This window comes from Sturnira hondurensis, unplaced genomic scaffold, assembly GCF_014824575.4.
Source record: "Sturnira hondurensis isolate 20B ecotype Veracruz unplaced genomic scaffold, ASM1482457v3 Scaffold0017436, whole genome shotgun sequence".
Classification (NCBI taxonomy): Eukaryota; Metazoa; Chordata; class Mammalia; order Chiroptera; family Phyllostomidae; genus Sturnira; species Sturnira hondurensis.
Window position 1 is genome coordinate 7,556,523 of NW_028090067.1, and position 17,239 is coordinate 7,573,761.

The 17,239-nt window shown below is 46.3% G+C and overlaps 1 protein-coding gene across 1 annotated transcript in view; it reads left to right on the forward strand.

Annotated features, from left to right (window-relative positions):
- Nucleotides 1-226: 226 nt before the first annotated feature.
- Nucleotides 227-17,239, forward strand: part of SLC17A8 (solute carrier family 17 member 8) — a 42,636-nt gene continuing 25,623 nt past the window's right edge. Inside the window, exons 1-2 of the mRNA XM_037068360.1 lie at nucleotides 227-868; nucleotides 12,104-12,356. Coding sequence (XP_036924255.1) covers nucleotides 768-868; nucleotides 12,104-12,356 — 354 coding nt within the window. The 5' untranslated portion in view covers nucleotides 227-767. The remainder of the gene's footprint in view (nucleotides 869-12,103; nucleotides 12,357-17,239) is intronic.

Here is a 17,239-nt window from a genome sequence, read left to right on the forward strand (position 1 = left end):
CCCGGCCTGTGTTTTGCACTTAGCCTCCTCCAGAACAAGTGTTCCTCCAAGGACCACATCCACACTAATGTCTGGCTAAGAAACTGCTCATGGCTCCCACCAGGAGCCGCAGAGGCATAATGTAGTGGCTGAGAGCCTGTCAGCAGGGCCAGATCTCAGAAATGCAGAGGACTTGTAAATGTTTCATACACTCCATCCTGGGTGTCTGCTCTGGCTGAGAGCCCATTAATAAGTCCCAGCAGCTGAGGGGCAGGTATTGTGCTGGTTACTATAGCATCACCTTGGAAAGGATCACTCAGTGATCACAGCCAAGCTGAATGAGGCCGGAGGGGGATGTGGTCAGAAGCGGCAGGAGGGGCTGGAGATAGGCACACATGCTGTTGCCGGTGTCGCTGGTCTCAGAGCACCTTGAGGGTTGGAGCCCACTTCAGCTTCCCCAGCTGCAGCCCAGGGAAGGAGCGAGGCTGCGCTCAGCCTGAGACAGCACCACAAGCTGCTGCTGGGCTTGGAGCTTTGCAGGGGGCTGAATTCCCAGCCAGACCTCCCTCGGCGTCTTTATTCGAGGGGTGGAGGGTGTTGCCTCGACTTGGAAGATCTGGGCTGAGTTTCAACTCCTTTTCGATTTTAAGTAGTTAACCTGCAGGAAAACTGACTTTGAAGTGTTCATCAAGGGAAGCAAAGTGGTCCCCACGCTGGAAATGAGAAAGGATGACAGTTTCTGAGACTGGCTGTTAGTGGCTCAGCTGTAGGTGTGTCCCTCGTTGAAAATGCCTTTTAAAGCATTTGATACCTTCAAAGAGAAAATTCTGAAGCCTGGAAAGGAAGGAGTGAAGAATGCCGTGGGAGATTCATTGGGGATTTTACAAAGGTAAAGTTTGAATGCAAACTTTAGGTTCATTTCTGAGTAGCTTCCTGTTGCCAATGCTTGAGAGATTTTGCTTGATGTTTTTAAACCGTATTTTAATAAGGAGAGGGTGGGTCAGATTAGATGGCTTCTGGAAGCCCCTTGTAGCTCCAACAGACTGTGCCTGGGGAGAGATGGATGGGTCAAAAGTGCAGGGTTGAATTAGGAAAATACCAAGACATGCATTTTGCTTATACAGCAGGATTAGCACTTGATAGACATGGTGATATTATACATTGTGTGTTTGGCATTGAATTAGAAAAGACTCAGGAAAATAATATTCCTTATTAATCCTAAAGGAATGAAATCCTACATTTACTGGTAAGCCATATTTACCAGTAAATATGGTTATGCTTTGAGCTGAAATAATTTTTTAAGACTATTCCTTTTTTTACTATAAATGAAAATCAGATGTTTGCAAATTGTTTAGCTTGTTGTATAAACTATATACAGTGGTTCCTGATTGTGCAGTTTTCACAGAGGTGTAGTTACACCAATAGTTTGAGGAACGTAAGGAAAAATTAGTGTTCTTTAAAGCAGAAAATCTTACAGGATTACAGTGGGAAAATGATAAGTACTATCATTGAATTGAATGTTTCTGTCCAAACAAAAATATAATTAAAAAATTAAAACATTATTATTGAAAGGAGAGTTTGCCATAAATGAATGAATTGAGATGACATTTTAATTTGTGATTTTTTTTAATGGACATAGTAAATACCTTTCTAGGTTTTCTTGACGAGTGAATAAGCTGTCCTCTCGTATAAGGTGAAATGACTCCCTTACTCTCTCTGATATAAATAAATGAGAAAAACATCCGGGCTAGGATTTTTATGTGTTTAAATGATTATTTCTAATCATGATGAGTGAAGATGTTACCTGGCATCTTCTTTTAACTTTCCTGTGTTATCTCTTAAATTTAAAAATGTCAGTCTTGAAAGGACTATTTTTAGGCACACTGAGATTCATTCCATTTCTTCTGTTTTATAACACTGGGGCTCCTGCACTCAAGTCTGATTGAAACCGTTTTGTTTTTTATTGTGTCCCTCTCTCTGTGAGCTTTCACAGTCAGAAAACTGGGTTGGGCACTTTATTAATATAGTGATGAAAAACAAAACAATTTCAATCAGACTTGAGTTCTCCTGTCCGGATGAAAACCTAGCTCAGTGAAAGCAGGACAGACCTGCCGAACAGAGGGCAAGATGAAAATAACCTATTGTTTTAAGAGTGTTCATCCTTCCGTGGAGCTCTCCCCAGGTAACGCCTTATCATGGTGCCGTTCCTCTGATCACAAATGCAAAAGGGAGGCGCAGTGGCTTCACGGGCACATTCAGGTGATGACAAAGGACTCTGACAAAGTCGGGGATAAGAGCCACAACTTTGGACCACTGCCACCGTCACGCTCACCAAACTGCGTCTTCCTTTCTCACACACTTGACAAAGAGTACTTAGGACTTTGCTTTTCCAACATTAACTATAATTGCTTTTTTGAAATTTAATTGCTTTTTTTTCTCAATAGGAGACTTCTCCTAAGAGCTGGCTTTGCTTTGTTTGATTGGATGCTCCTCTTGAAGATCCTTCCCTTTACCAGTTGGTTTTCTTAGGGATATAACAAAATCGGTGATTTCCAAGTTGGGCGGCCTCCACCCAAAGCTGAGCTCTGTGTTTAGGACTCTGAACCCTTGCCTCAGAATTGAGTCACAGAAAAATAGGCGAAGGGGTAACTGTGTTTGAGAAAGAGGGCACCCTAAATGCACGCTAGGTGTTAGTGCCGTTGTCACGGGTGTAGACTGACTTTAGCAAATAAAGCCAGACTCCAGCCCCTCCTTCCGGTGATCCCTGCAGGGAAATCACTGGCCAAGGAAGGAAAACGAGGCATCCCTCGACCAGCCTTCTAAGCTGATCCTCTGCTGTAGGCTCTTTGAGTGGAGCTCCATAATTAGGACTCCTCCAGCGCCCCCAGCTCTGCCGCTCACATGGTGTTAACTGCAAGTCCGGAAGGTGATTCCACATCAAGTGCCTGGCATCTAACGATGCACATTCCCTCCCTTGTTGATTTTTCCCATTAGGCCAGTGGACAGAATCCAACATAATAAAAAACAAACACACACAAAGCATGGTCTTCTGTTTTGCAAGGGACGAGGAACATTTGGAAGTTAGGCATGCTGACTTTCTATCTTGGCATCCGGGGTCAATTACGGACGTCTGTACGTGTTGGAGACTGAGATCGTCATCTGCGTGGAACTCTCGAGGCTCGAGTTAAATCACGGAGCGTGCCTCGGGGTCAGAGCAGTGGCAGACGCACAGGGGCGTGTTTGAAGGTGGCGCTCGAGGCTGATTCCAGTCGGGCGTTTTCTCGAGAACAGTCATCAATAAGAAGCAGCTGAGCCATTCTATTAGCTAAAGGTGCTATAATGTTTTAGAAGTGTGGGAAGAAAGGTGATGCACTCATTTACCGCCCATTATCGGAACAGATGACATAGAAGGCATTAACTTTGGAAATGAGTGTCCAGAAATTGACATACAGGTTTGTCCAACTTAAATGACAATGGAGGCATCTTCTACTTATGTGTAATGGATGATAATAACAAACATTGTGTTCCAGGTACTGTAAACTTACTTAATTTTAACAACCCTATTAGGTGGGGCCAATTACAATCAGTTTTACAGATGAGGAAGCTGAGGCACAGAGAGGTAAGTAAGTTGCCAAAGGTCACACAGCATGTAAGTAGCAGAGCCGGTTTCAAAACGGACATTCTCTGCCCACCTTTCTCAGTCATTACACTATGCCACCTCTCTAATCAAGCACCTTTGCTCTTCTCACCTGCTGTCTTGCAATTTAACCACTCATTTAGGTTTTAGGGAGTTACTATGGGCTACAGTGTAGCCAGCAACCTCTGGATCTTAAGACAAGTATGGGCTTTTCTCATAGGGAGACTGGGGGTTGGGGAATCTGGTCTTTCAAGTGTTTATATTTTCCATTTAAAGTTATGGAACCAGTCCCTGAGTTGTACCCATCCTCAGCACTCAGCGATTGTGTGTTGAAACTCTGCACACTGTCTGCTGCAGGGACAGAGGCAGGCTTATGAACCCACTGAGATCAGGTGAGCTGGGCTCCCTTAGGCCTGCACAGCCTCAGGCAACTTGGTTCCCGCCCTTGCCCCCAGGGTGATTCTATTAAAGCAGTCAGGTCTTGTCTCTTCCCTGCTCAAAACCTCCCACAGTTTGCCTCGCTCAGAGTTAAAGCCAGTGTCCTTTCTGTGGCCTTTGAGACCTCACCAGATCTGGTGGGATTTGAGGAGTCTCCGACTCATCTCTGGCATTCTTTTCCTGCTTACCCACTCCAGCCACACTCCGCACTCTGGCTGGAACTCCTTGGACCCGTGGCTATGTCAGCTTGTTCCCCAAACAGCCTGCAGGCTCATCCCCTCACTTTCTTCAAGCCTCTTCTCAAAGGTCATCTTTTCAGGGAGGACTTTCCTGGCCATCCTATTTAAAGATAAAGGTCACCTTCCCTCCTGCTCCCACCCACTCCTTGTCTGTCTTTGCTGCTTTGTTTTACTCCACCTCTCTGTTAGGGAGGATTCTCTGAAAGCTGAGCCTGAGACAGGGATTTGAATGAGTCTTAGGATGTGATTTATTGAGGGGAGAGGGAGCTCTTTCTGAAAAGATGGGGAGGAAAGGAGTAAAGCAAGAGAGGGAAGGAGAAAACCAAGCAAGAATGTGATCTTGCATAATGCACAGGGGCCAGACCACGGTGGGAAGCCTCTGGGGCATTAGTGGTACTGAGCCAAGGGGCCAGCCCGGTGTGTCTCTATACCAGTCAGTCACTACGTGTGGGCAGCCCCAGGGGGGGCGGGGGTTTGCAGTGGAGGCCACTTAGCAGTGGGCGAAGGGAGCAGCTGAGAGCTTCCAACAGCCCTGGAAGTGTGCTGGCCTGAGAAAGGGACCCAGGGAGTGCACAGCAGTGTCTGTGGCAGCCTACTCATTGCACTAGTCAGGTCTGCTTGCTTCTCAAAATTAAGTACACTCCATCTGGGTACAGCTTCTCCAAGACTCTGTGGTGATGATTCCCAAGGAACCTTCCAGAAAAAAAGGATGCGTTCCAGCTCCCACGGCTCCCACTTGTCCCTCCATAGCTACTTGTCTTCAATTCCCCTCACTGCCGTTAGCTTCCCCAAGGGGTCTGAACCCCTGGCTAGTGTGTGGGGGCAACTTCTCTTGGGAGTCCCCCCGAGTGCCACGGATGAGGGTGTCCGTGGCGTGGCTCAAGGCCTTTGGCTTGAAGGAGATCCCAAATCTGTATGGGTCCCTGTTCCCAGCGCCAGATGTGGGGGCGACTTCTCTCGCAAGTACCCCTGAGTACCACGGATGAGGGTGAATAATGGCCGGTACATGACGGATCTGCTTGGGGAGGAGAAGTGAGCTGTGGCCAGTTTCTCAGGGGAGACAAAGGCCAGCAGTGGCCAGTTTCTCCGAGGAGAAAAAGGCCTCAAGCCCCCACCTCCATAGTTTTTTACTGGGTTGTAATACACAGGAATACAGGGCGGCAAGGATCAAACAGTAGATAACATTTCAAAGAAATCTGAGGGCTTAGTCTGAGTCAGTGTCTGTCAGGAACGGGAGTTGCAGAAACGTTGGGAGACATTCTCATTTCCTCTCGGACCCTTATCATATGAATGAAAGCACTCTTAGCTGAGCAGATTTCACAGGTTTATCAGGAAGTCTTTGTGACGCCAGATTCTTCTCCAGGACACACTCTAGCCAGGCAAGGAGCTGCACCTCTCCCCAACAGGTTTTCAGGGTTAAGGAGATTAGAGCCAGGAAGCGCTTCTCCCAGAGAACATGGGGACTCGGGCTATGTCAAAGCAGGGGGAAGGAGGGGGGGAGTCCACTGCTCTTTGTTGCAGCCCCCTGAGTCCTTCCATGAAGGCCTCCCAAGTGATCGGGTCTGGCTTAGGTTGCCCCCTGCTGCGAGGGGTCTTACCTGTCATTGACTTCCGACCATGCTTTGGGGCAGGGAGAGGAAACTGAGGCAGCATTTGCTACCAGAGATGGGCTTTGTCTCCTGCGGCTCGCGTTCCAAAGGTCGTCCCTCGCCCTTAGCCACTAGGGGTACAGATACAATTCCTAGGACCAGGCAGAGTAGTCTACAACACTAGTGTATTGTTACCATGCCATGGTTGCTGTGTTTGAGTTAAACTAAACAAGGTAGTGTCGGGAGATGCCCCACAGGGTCACCTGAGGTCTACACATAGGTCTTCCTGCTGCATTGAGGAAGCAACAGCGCTAACCACTCTCAAAGATCAGGATCAGTTACTCTTGTCACTCTGGGGAACCCCCGGCCAGGCCTTGCTTCTGGTCTTGGCATGAGGACTCCATGGTGACTGGGCAGCAGTCACAACTGTGTGTTCGGTGGTGTTTCCATGATACTCCAAAGTGCAAGAAGTCTTCCTCGGGAATCAGGACTTCCAGACCCACAGGACCTGGGGTTGAAGACATGAGACACGCCTCAAGTGGGTTACTGCAAGTGACAGTACTTCCACCCCTTGCTTCCAAGACCCTAGTCTGTTGTGCCTACTGGGGACATGGCTCCCTGCAAAACCGTCGGTTTATGGAATATGCTGCATCCCGAAGGGCAGCACTCTGCCCTCTCAGGGAGTCATCCCCGATGCCCCAGCTGCGTCATTGAGAGGCTCCCGCAGCTGTAGCAGGCTGCCAGCCTCTGGCTGGTATAGTACGTGGTGGGGCCACTGGGTCCCCTTGTTGTGTGCCCCTGCTGTTCCTCCTTCGCCGTAAGTTGGGTGTCTTAGTCTTAGGTGGTGCTGTGTGGAAACCCATCTTTGCTAATCGGGTTTCTGTAAATCCTCAGGTAGTGATGCTGGCCGAGACTAGCAGGCTCAAAGGGCAAACTCACATGTGGAATATATGTCAACCCCCATGAGGATGAATTGCTACCCTTTCCAGGATGAAAGGAGTCTTGTACAAACAACTGTGGCCACGAGGCTGGTTTGTCTCCTCAGGGGTCGGGCCATAACTGGGGCTCAACCCAGTTTTCTTGCTGACAGCTGCAGTTGCTAGATCTGTCCTGGTGAGTAGGAGCCCAGGCACAGCCTCCATCTCTGTTACTATGGCTACTCCTGGTTCCGCTGCTCTAGAGCTGGGTGGCTGAGAACAGCAGCTCAAGAACGTCAACCAGTCAAGTCAGCCTGTTTAGTGCCTCTTCCAAGTGGATGCTGTCTGGTGTGTGTTCCATGCAACCCAGAGATCTCATACTCTGTGTGTACTCTCATAGGTTCACCCACATGTCTGTTGGTTCCTGTGAGTCAGGTCTCTCAATTGTCATTCTGACTTGTTGCCCTTGTCTCTGTTCTTTTTCAAAATTTAATCAGTATTACATATATTTGGCCATTACCATTTAGTCTCCTTGTGCCCCCCTGCCCCCAGCAATCACCACACCGTTGCCCATGCCCATGAGTCCTTTTTCCTTTTTGCTCAATCCCTCCACCCCCTCACCTCCCCAACCCCCATCTCTGATCTTTAAAGTGCTGCCACTGGCCTCTGCTACTCCAGGATTCTATCATTCGGACTGCCACTAGGGAGCCCCGTTCTGCTACGCACCTCCTACTGTCTTCAACCCGCATAGCACGGCCACGGCCGAGCTTCTTGCTGGTGGCCTGTCCCCACTACATTCTGTACTGCCCTGGTGAAGGGGGTATTGGCTCAGGCCTCCTGAGGAGTCTAGTTACCTTGTGGATTTTCTGGTCTTATATAGTAAATCCATTGTAGCATCTCTACTTTGCATGTTTTGATCCCTTTATAACCTGCCATAACAGTTCTGACATTGCTCTTAAAAAACCAAACAGTTACAGAGAGACCTATTTATTGAAGAGTATGGTCAACATTAAAAACATGTCATGAATTTTTATATTCTAAATAACAGACATTGAAATTTTAGCTCAAGGAATAGAAGAAAGCCAATTAGTCCTCAATACTTCACTCACATGGTTCAGTCAAATTCAGTAATTGATACAACAGACATTAAAAGTGAAATAAGCCTATAATTTAGGTTTATTGGACACTGAAGGAAAAGAGAGGAAGTAGACCCTTGGACCCAGGAGCGGGTGCTCCTGTGGTGTCCTTGAGTAGTCTCTCTTCAAAGTGGTATGAATGGCAAGCAGAATGCTGTTGGACACGAATCAAACCATGACCTCACTTCACCACATCCCCACGTTCAGGTTCTGATTAAAAGGGGGCAGTCAGCAGAAGTCACTGGCAGTCAAATTCACATCAAAGGTGTGCCCTGCTCGATTACTGAACCACGAGAAACTCTCAAGTTATCTTTAAAAAGCTGCAGTGACCACAGTGTAATCATGACTAGAAACTAGTACAAAATTATAATTAAAAAAAAAAAGTCATCGGGTTCCTCTCAGCCTCTCTACTCTGTCTAACCTTCTGAGAGCCACACTAGCAGCTTCTTGGAACCACTGCCTGGGCCTTTGCCAGGATGTCCAATCCTGTGTTGCGGGAGAATGTCCCTTGTCAGTTTCCTGGGGCCGCTGTAACAAAGGGCCACAACCTGGGGGGCTTAAGTTTACTTCTTTTCTTCCAATTTTGGAGGCTGGAGGTCCAAAATCAAGGAGTCGGCAAGGTCACCCTCTCTGAAGGCGTTGAAGGAGGACTCATCTTTGCCGCTTCCTCCTTTCTGGTGGTGGCTGGTCATCCTTGGCGTTCCTGTGGGCACAGTGCTTCCGCCACTGCCTCTGGTGGCCTCACGTGGCCTCACGTGGCCTTCTCCCCTGAGTTTCTGAATCTACGTGTTCAAATTCCCCTCTTTTCATGGGGACACCATGAAAAGAATTAGGATTCCCCAAAGCGGGTCACGTTCACACTTGTCAGAGGCTAGGACTTGAACATGTCTTTTGGGAGGACACAGTTCAACCAACCCCCCCTTGGCAGGGAGGTAGGAGTAGATTCGGAAGAGGGTCAGCATTGCCTTATAAGACATTGCCATGTCTGAGGTTTTGCCAAATTTATAAGTAAGGGGAGGAGGGACTTATATATACCTTCCAACAAGGGGAAGTGGCCACTTCTGTAGGTTCAGAGGTTTCCGAGGAATTTAGGGTGTTAGGTGTTTGAGTGCGGGTATCCCCTAATCCAAGCCTCAGATACCCTCTTATCTGGAGTTTTCAGAATCCCAGTTCTTATCAGCATCTCAGCTTTGGTGTAAGAGACCTGCCTAAGCTCAGAATCCCACCTTCTCTGGAGTTCTGCTGTTTTTTTTAAAAGCTAAGCTCTTGTTCTGGAATCATTGTAGACTTACAGAAAAGTTGCAGAGAAAGAACAGAGATTTTCTCTGCATGTACTCCTTACTTGGTTTCAGCTTATGTTAACTTCTTCCTTTACTGTGGTACATTTGTCAAAACTAAGACATCAACATTCATGCACTACTAATTAAATGCCACACTTTATTAAAATTCCATTACATGTCCCAGCAATGTCGTTTTTCCTCGTCCAGGATCCAGTCCAGATACCACACTGCACTTAATCGTCATGCCTCCTTAGTCTCCCGTGATCTGCGACCGTCTCTCGGCCTTCTCTTGTTTTTCATGACTTAGGCAGTTTTGAAGAATACGGACTGGGTATTTTGTAAAAAGTCCTTCGGTTTAGGTGTATCTGATATTTCTCTTATGATTAGAGTAGGATTGTGATTTTTTTTTAAAGGAAGAATACTACAGAGGCGAAACGCCTTTCTCATCACATCCTATCAGGGCGTCCATGCTGCCCACATGACCTACCACTAGTGATGCTAACATCGATTGCTTAGTTAAGCAGTGGTTGCCAGGTTTCTCTGCTTTGCGTTCTTTGGAAGCAAGTCACTAACTCCAGCCCACTCTCTGAGATGCTTCTGCCATTTTTACAGTGAAGTCTTGTGCCTGAACTTCAGTTCTATCTGCCCTCCGGCTGCAAGAGAGAAGGGTCTCCTAAAATGGTGACAAACAACGGACTCTTGCACGTTGCTTTAAACTAAGGATTGATTGTCCGAATCCTGTTATTTTCTCTTTTCAAAGTATCAAAGGCATTTAACAATAGCCGCTGAACTCCGTGGGTAAATCGATGTTTCTCCATACCTCCCCCATCACCAGCGATATTGCACGGACCCGCACGCTCATCCCTTTCCACCTGCATTCCAACCCAGGTCACCACAGGTAAAAGGCAGTATTTCCACCAGCACCACGTGCCGGGAACTGTCAACACTCCACCTCCCACCAGTGGTGGGGTCTTCACTGATGGCCAGCTACTGAGAAATCAGACTCCAGGCTCTCACTCTGAGAGTCTGCTTCCTTCAACTGTCTTTTAGGGACTCCCCACCTTAAAGGCTCTGCTCACAAAGCAGAGCACAGGGCCCCTCAGCTTTTAGACTCTCAGCCTTCCCTCTTGTAACCATCTCTTATCTTCTCCTAGTCTGGCTGCATATTTTCTTATCAAGGGTTTATTTTCTCTTTTTCTCTAGTGTTCCCCAAATATCTTTACAATAACTAAATCCTCTATGTGTTTCTTAAATTTTAAAAGACCAAAGTCCAAAGGCTCAATACTGAGAGAGTAAAGCAGGACCTATTGTATTTTTTTAAACAAAGACACACTTTACATATCAGCACAGAAAGAGCTCCCACTTCCATAAAGAAACATGCAATACCATTCCAAGTCCTTAGTTGCAATCAATGGAATCTACTCTAGCTTAAGTGGTATGCAGTTCGGTAAAGCACATTAGGACGCTCCAACCCCGAGGAAAAGGCAGGAGAGAAGCTGTTACATCCTACCACCAGTGCTTGCCTCTGAGCGCTAATCATGGTCTGGTCCCTCATGGTCTGGTCCAGCAGTCAGAGCGGGACCTGCTGCCTCTCCACCTGCCCTTGTTTGCATTGCCATCTCTCCTGCACAAAGCGTTTTCCTCTTGTTGCTCCCTGCACCGTCTAAATTCCACTCAAGTGCTACTGATTTATATACATTACATATCAGTATCATAGCTGCAAGGGAGCATAGAAAAAGTAATTTTCTGTGCTGGGAAGGCAGGGCTCAAGCTTTCTAGGGGCAGTTGAGATTTTGGGTGTCTGTGAATGGTGGTTGACTATGCGTTGTATGTTTATTCCTAGTCTTATTTTTTTCTCTACTTCTGGTAGAGAAATGTGCACACAACATATTTTCCTTTCTCTTCGTTTTAACTGGAAGGAAAGCACCAGTGCAAGTGGGATGTCAAATGGCAACTGAAGTCAGTATCGGAGTGACAGCAGGGAGTGCTGGGGACTTGAGGAAATAGGAAGCCCGGGGAGCCCGGAGAGAATAGGGGCCCAATCACTCCAGATCTTCAGATTTTTCAGAATAAGCCAGAAGGGTTATAATATGTGCAAGGGTAGAAACAGTTCCTTTTATAACTGACAGTGTTCAGTTTGCCCAATTACTTATTTTTAAGAAGAGAGTAAATTCACTAAAATGGACATACCATAACCTGAACCTATAGAAGTCAAGGGAAAAAATCCTATAGTCTGGTTAAAAGATGCCAGAGTACCACCTCCTTGGAAGAACCACTTGAGGAGGAAAACAGACACACCCCGCTGGGTGTGTGCTGTGATGGAAAATGTGCCTCCCTCCCTCCACATAGCATTTTATTAAGACTTAGAAAAAGAAGGAAAGGAAAGAACCTGCAAATGAATTAATTTTCTACTGTATATCTTTTTAGCAAGCTTCAGTGACCTCAACATGAAGGTCAAACCTAACGGCGAGCTGGCTCATGCAAATGTGGACAAAGTCTATCCATAACCTTCGGGAAGAAACTCAGGGAAGCACATTGTTGCAGACACAGCCTCTGGTCTTGGGCCTGCATCCCATTTCGGGTGACTTAGTTTCTTCACCTACACGTGTCACCCTAACACTGCCGACCTCATGGGGTTCTTAGGGGATTGAAATGACTTAGTTAGCCATCAAAAGTGCAACGCAGTATCCAGAATATCAGTCATTTTAACCATTTTAATGTATTTTAGTAATAAGAATTATGGTGGTAATAACATTTTTAAAATGCAGGCTGCCTCCTACTTTGTGTTTCTCTATTTTTTCTGGGTACCTTTTTTCTTTTTGAATGGTACATTTTGATTTTGCTTTAATCCTGACCTTCCTTCTCTGCCCATTCTTTTTCCACTGTAGAAAAATCGATGGGACCAACGAGGAAGAAAATAACATCGAGCTGAATGCAGACGGGAGGCCAGTGCCGGCGTCCAGGCAGAGCGCCCCCCTCTGCGACTGCCAGTGCTGTGGCATCCCCAAGCGTTACATCATCGCCATCATGAGTGGGCTGGGATTCTGCATTTCCTTTGGGATCCGGTGCAACCTTGGCGTGGCCATTGTGGAAATGGTCAACAACAGCACTGTCTATGTTGATGGAAAACCGGAAATTCGGGTCAGTGTCAGTCTCTGGTGGGAGTGCTTTTGGCCATCCCTGTGCCAATTCTTTACTCTGTGAAAGAAAGGTCTGTACCTCATTCACTGAGGCGACAAAAAGTATAAAAGGGCATCCGTGTGCCGGGCAGTCTACAAGGTGATGGGGGTCGGTGCTGAACAACATCACTGCAAGCAAGTGATGGCAATTTGGGGTTCTAGGTGCTTGTTCGGGTGATCAGAATGCTCAGGATCATACAGGTGAGGGGGGGCTAATACAGAAATTGATATTGTGAAAGAATTCTCAGAGAAAGTGATGGCTAGACCTGAAAGATGAGGAGGAATTTGACAAAGAGGGTTTTGGTGGGGTGGACAGAAGAGTCTTTGAAGAGAAAGGAGCAACTGTCAAAGACTGTAGGAGGGAGGGAGGAAGAGAAGGAGTGAGGGAGGGAATAAGAGGAAAGAGGGAGGGAGGGAAGGAGGGAGAGGTGAGTTTAGAACTGAGATAGGAGTTTCTCTTTTCTGTGTCATGGCCCTCTTTCGGCAACCTGGTGAAGTCTTATGCACCCTTTGTCAAAATAACATTTTAAATTGTTAAAATTACATATATGCGATTATAAGGGAAAGTTACAACACAGGTATCAAAATATTTAAAAATAAAATTGGCTATATAGAAACATGCAAGCTTCTGTCTCAACATATCAGATGAAAAAAATCTAGCATTGGGTCTAAACATCACAGTGATTTTGAATTTTGAACTGGAAACAATAGTTTGAGGTGGTAATAGTCATAGGGACTGACGATATGACCATAGTTGTTTGTTATCTACATCCATAATCACAGAAGATGCTAAATTTCAGTTAGTAGTTAGTAGAAATTAAGATGCTGATGTTTTTCCATCCAAGGTCATAGGTCCACAGGATTCCATTCACAGGGTCCAGGTTGAGAACCCCAAAAGAGAGCAGAGTGTGGGGGTGAGCATCAGAAGATGTAGGCAGCAAGGTGAAAAGGGGCCAGATCATGTAAAGCTCGGTAAACTCTGCAGGGAGTCACGGGTGGGCTTTAAGTAGAGGCAAGACAATAAAATCTGTGCTCCAGATTGGTCACTGTTTAGCTGTGATCTTCCAGTGGATCGGGATTGACGTGGCTAGAAACACCAGGCCCCAGGTCAAGGGCTGTTGTGGTCATAAGGGAGCATACTCTGATGTGGCTTATGTAGTATTGTTTTTATAAATCACTGGAAAGATCTGATTTGTTTTTTAAATAATAGGCCTCAAATCGTTGAAAAAAGATGAAAATATACGCCCAGTGGATACCCAATAAGTACATGTTTCCTTGTACTGACACACGCATTGGAATGGCTCATGCGGAAACCCCTTCGTTGGCAGAGAGGCATCTAATAAGTTGTCTGGTCTGGCCCCGCCCACAACTGGAAAAATATTTAGACCAGAGTTCTCCAAACTGGTCTGGCAAGTCACTGTTCTTGTGAAGTGGGAGCCCTCACTGTGCTGGGTTCTTATAAGTGGGACCATATGGTATCTGGTCTGAGACGCTCCAAAGGCAGCTGTGACCTGCTGTACTTCCCAGACTTGACTGCAGAACGCTTTCCTTCATTCCACCTCTTAGCTTTGCCCGGACAAGTTCCTGCCCCAACTGCTGATTTGTGAAAATTCAGTTTCAGTGCATTAAAAAGAACCCTTTAGTTGGCCTGTAGGATTTTTTTTTTTAATCTAAGAGATTATTCTGCTAGAAGAAAAGAACTCCATGGAGATTCTCCTAACCAGCCTCTTTTTTATTTCACTGCTGAATCTGTTCATTTCTTTTTAGGCGAGGAGGGGAGCGCTCTCAAGTTGTGGGGAGCCTGGCATGCACTTTTTAAATAAAGAGTGATGTACATAAGCAAGGTTTCTGATGTGTATCACATGCATCCTCCCAGCCTTCTGTGAGTGAGGATGGATAATTAAAACTTGTCTTCTAAGGCCCAGATCCCAGTGAGATGCTGGTTTGCCTTTGTCGCTTGCAAAGACAGGTCTAGTTCAATAGAGTCTGCCCTGAGGCATATGCAAAAGATATTTTGGTAAACCTCAGGAACAATACTGGTGTGTGCTCTCTAGTTTCTGTGGTTTTGCCCTCTGGAGTCTTAGAGACCCAGATTAAGATCTAAAATCATTTTCACTGGCCTCCGAAGTAGAAGTTGAGTGGAGTTGTGTTGGAGAAGTTCAGGAACTCTTAACACAACTGCAATTTGTGGTTTGGCTATTTCTCTTCCATCCGAGTAGAACAAAACTTAGACATCAGCTGAGAGTGATCAGCCTGCTGACAAAGGTATTTCACTGACTGTATTAAGAAAAGCTCTGGCCCTGGCTGGCGTAGCTCAGCGGATTGAGCGCAGGTCTGCAAACCAAACGATCGCGGTTCAATTCCCAGTCAGGGCACATGCCTGGGTTGCAGGCTGGTTCCCTGCAGGCCAACTCCCAGCAAGCGATGCACGAAAGGCAACCATACATTGATGTTTCTCTCCCTCTCTCCTTCCCCTCTAAAAGATAAATAAATAAATAAATCTTTAAAAAAAAAAAAAAAGAAAGGCCCTGGGTGGCTGGAAATGTTGTTTGTTCGATTTTTCATTCCATGGAGGGAAATCTAGACATTTTGCACTGAGATCATTTTAAATCCTCATTGTAGAAAGAGTGCAAGAATTAAGCAGGATGAATAGGTAGGTCTTAAAAATGTGTGGTATATATAATATATATTCTATTACTACTGGGATAGGAGATAGTTTTAGCTGTTGTGTAAATAATCATTTGTAGTTTAATAATTAGGAGTTGTAAAACATGGGAATCTAGCATATGGTAAGCAATCAATAAATGACTGAAGTTTGAGAAACTGCAGTTATTTCTCATTACCCTCAGGAAAAGTCCAGACTCCTTCCCATGACTCGTGAACTCTGTAAGGTTAAGAGGATAGACTTTGGGACTGGCCAGACCTAGTTTTAGACCTTGACTCTTGATAATTAGTGCTGAGACCTTGAGCAAGTTGCCCCTGTGTCCTTGTAAAGGAATGCTGCTTACAAAGAACAGAAATTCAGTGACACCAGTTGAAGTTAAAAAGGGAATTATGGTAGGGCTGTAGGGGAGCTTGTGAAAGTGAAGGGCAGACAGCAGATCTGCTGTGTAAGTTTGTGCGGCCTGTGCCCTGGACTGGCAGGCCTAGCCTGGGCTGGGACTGAAATCCAGGCTGTTCTCCACCATGAGGAGGAAAAGGGGTCTTGATGTAATTCTTCCTGAGGCATGAACAGAGGCCCTGCCAGGAAGGCCAGAGCAGAGCTGGGCCTCATGCGAACTAGCAGATCCTTACGAGGGTCTCCAGTGTGTTCACTCCTCACAGTCTCTCCTCTGCGCCTCTCTGCGTCTGCTCCATTCTCTGGGTCTCTCCAGGGACCATTTCCTGTCCTTTCCCATGGTTTCTCACTGCTCTCCAATGCTGAAGTTCCTCGAGCCTTTGCCTTGTCAATGGGACTTGTTTCAGTTCAGTACCGTTTAACTAGAATCTCTGGGTTCGGATTGGAGAGAAAGAGGCAGAAGAAGGGGAGAGAGAGAGACAGAGGGTGTCTGGCTGAGTCCAGCCTCACCTCTCTCTAGTCAGATGTCCACTCAGCAGGGGAGAGGCCCATGGTAGTTCAGGAGGTGGGGGGTCCTCTTAGAAGGACACATGAGCAGGAACACAGGAATCGGCATTTCTGACAATTCTTTGCTAACTGTCATTGCCCTTGTTGTGAAATGGGAATAAGAGACCTGGTTTGTAGAGCAAATGAGGTAATTTGGTACTAATATATTAAGTACCTATGTTAGTTACCTAAGGCTGCCATAATGAATTACTGCAAACATGGGTGCTTAAAACCAGAGAAATGTATTATCTTACACTTGTGGAGATCAGAAGTCCAAAATCAGGGTGTCAGCAGGGCTGTGCTCCCCCCAAAGGCTCTAGGAGAGGATCCATCCTAGCCTCCTCCAGCTTCTGGTGACTCCAGGCTTCCTTGGCCCTGGCGGTATCACTACAGTCTCTGCCCATCTTCACACGACCTTTTTCTATCTGTCTCAAATCTCCCCATGCCTTTCTCTTAGGAGGATGCTTGTCATGGGATTTAGGGCCCAGCTGGATAATTCATCTGGGTAATTCATCCAAGATCCTTGGCTTTATCACGTCAACAAAACCCTTTTCCCAAGCAAGGCAGCATTCGTAGGTTCCAGGTATTTGTATGTATCTCTTAGGCACCATTTTTACCACCCCACACAGTGCTTGGCTTGCACTAATGGTCATACTGGGGGCCATTGGGGTTCTACTGGGGCTCAAGTGATGATGAAAGTCCATTCTCAGCAGAGCCAAGTGCCCCTCTTTGTGTGTCATGTCCTTCAGAGAATGGACAGGAGCATCCTCCCCTCAGAGAGAAAGACATGAGCAAGGGACAGTGTGATTGGCAGTCAGCCACTGGATGAAGTGGATTCCTCTGCCTTGGAACCTTGGCTATTCTGTGACTCAAGGCAAAGAAGTCAAGTCTCTACTTCTTAGCAAGAAAGTCAAGGGTTTTCAAGCAGTGGGAAGAACATAATGTGTGGGGCCAGGCAGGTAAGAGGTCTCTATCTCAGCTTTCCTGTAACTGGTTGTTGTAACCAGTAACTTGTAACTAGTATGACCATGGGCAAGTAAGTTATTCTTCCTAAACCTCAATTTTCTCATCTACAAAAAAAAAAGGAGCTAATAGTAATTACCTTTAGATATTATAAGGATTAAAGGAGGAAATACATGGAATGTACCTTAACAAAATCATGTTTCTCTTCTGCTCCAAGCTCCCAATGATTTTCATCTCTTTGAGCAAAAGTCAAGTCCTTATAATGATTCAAAGGCCCG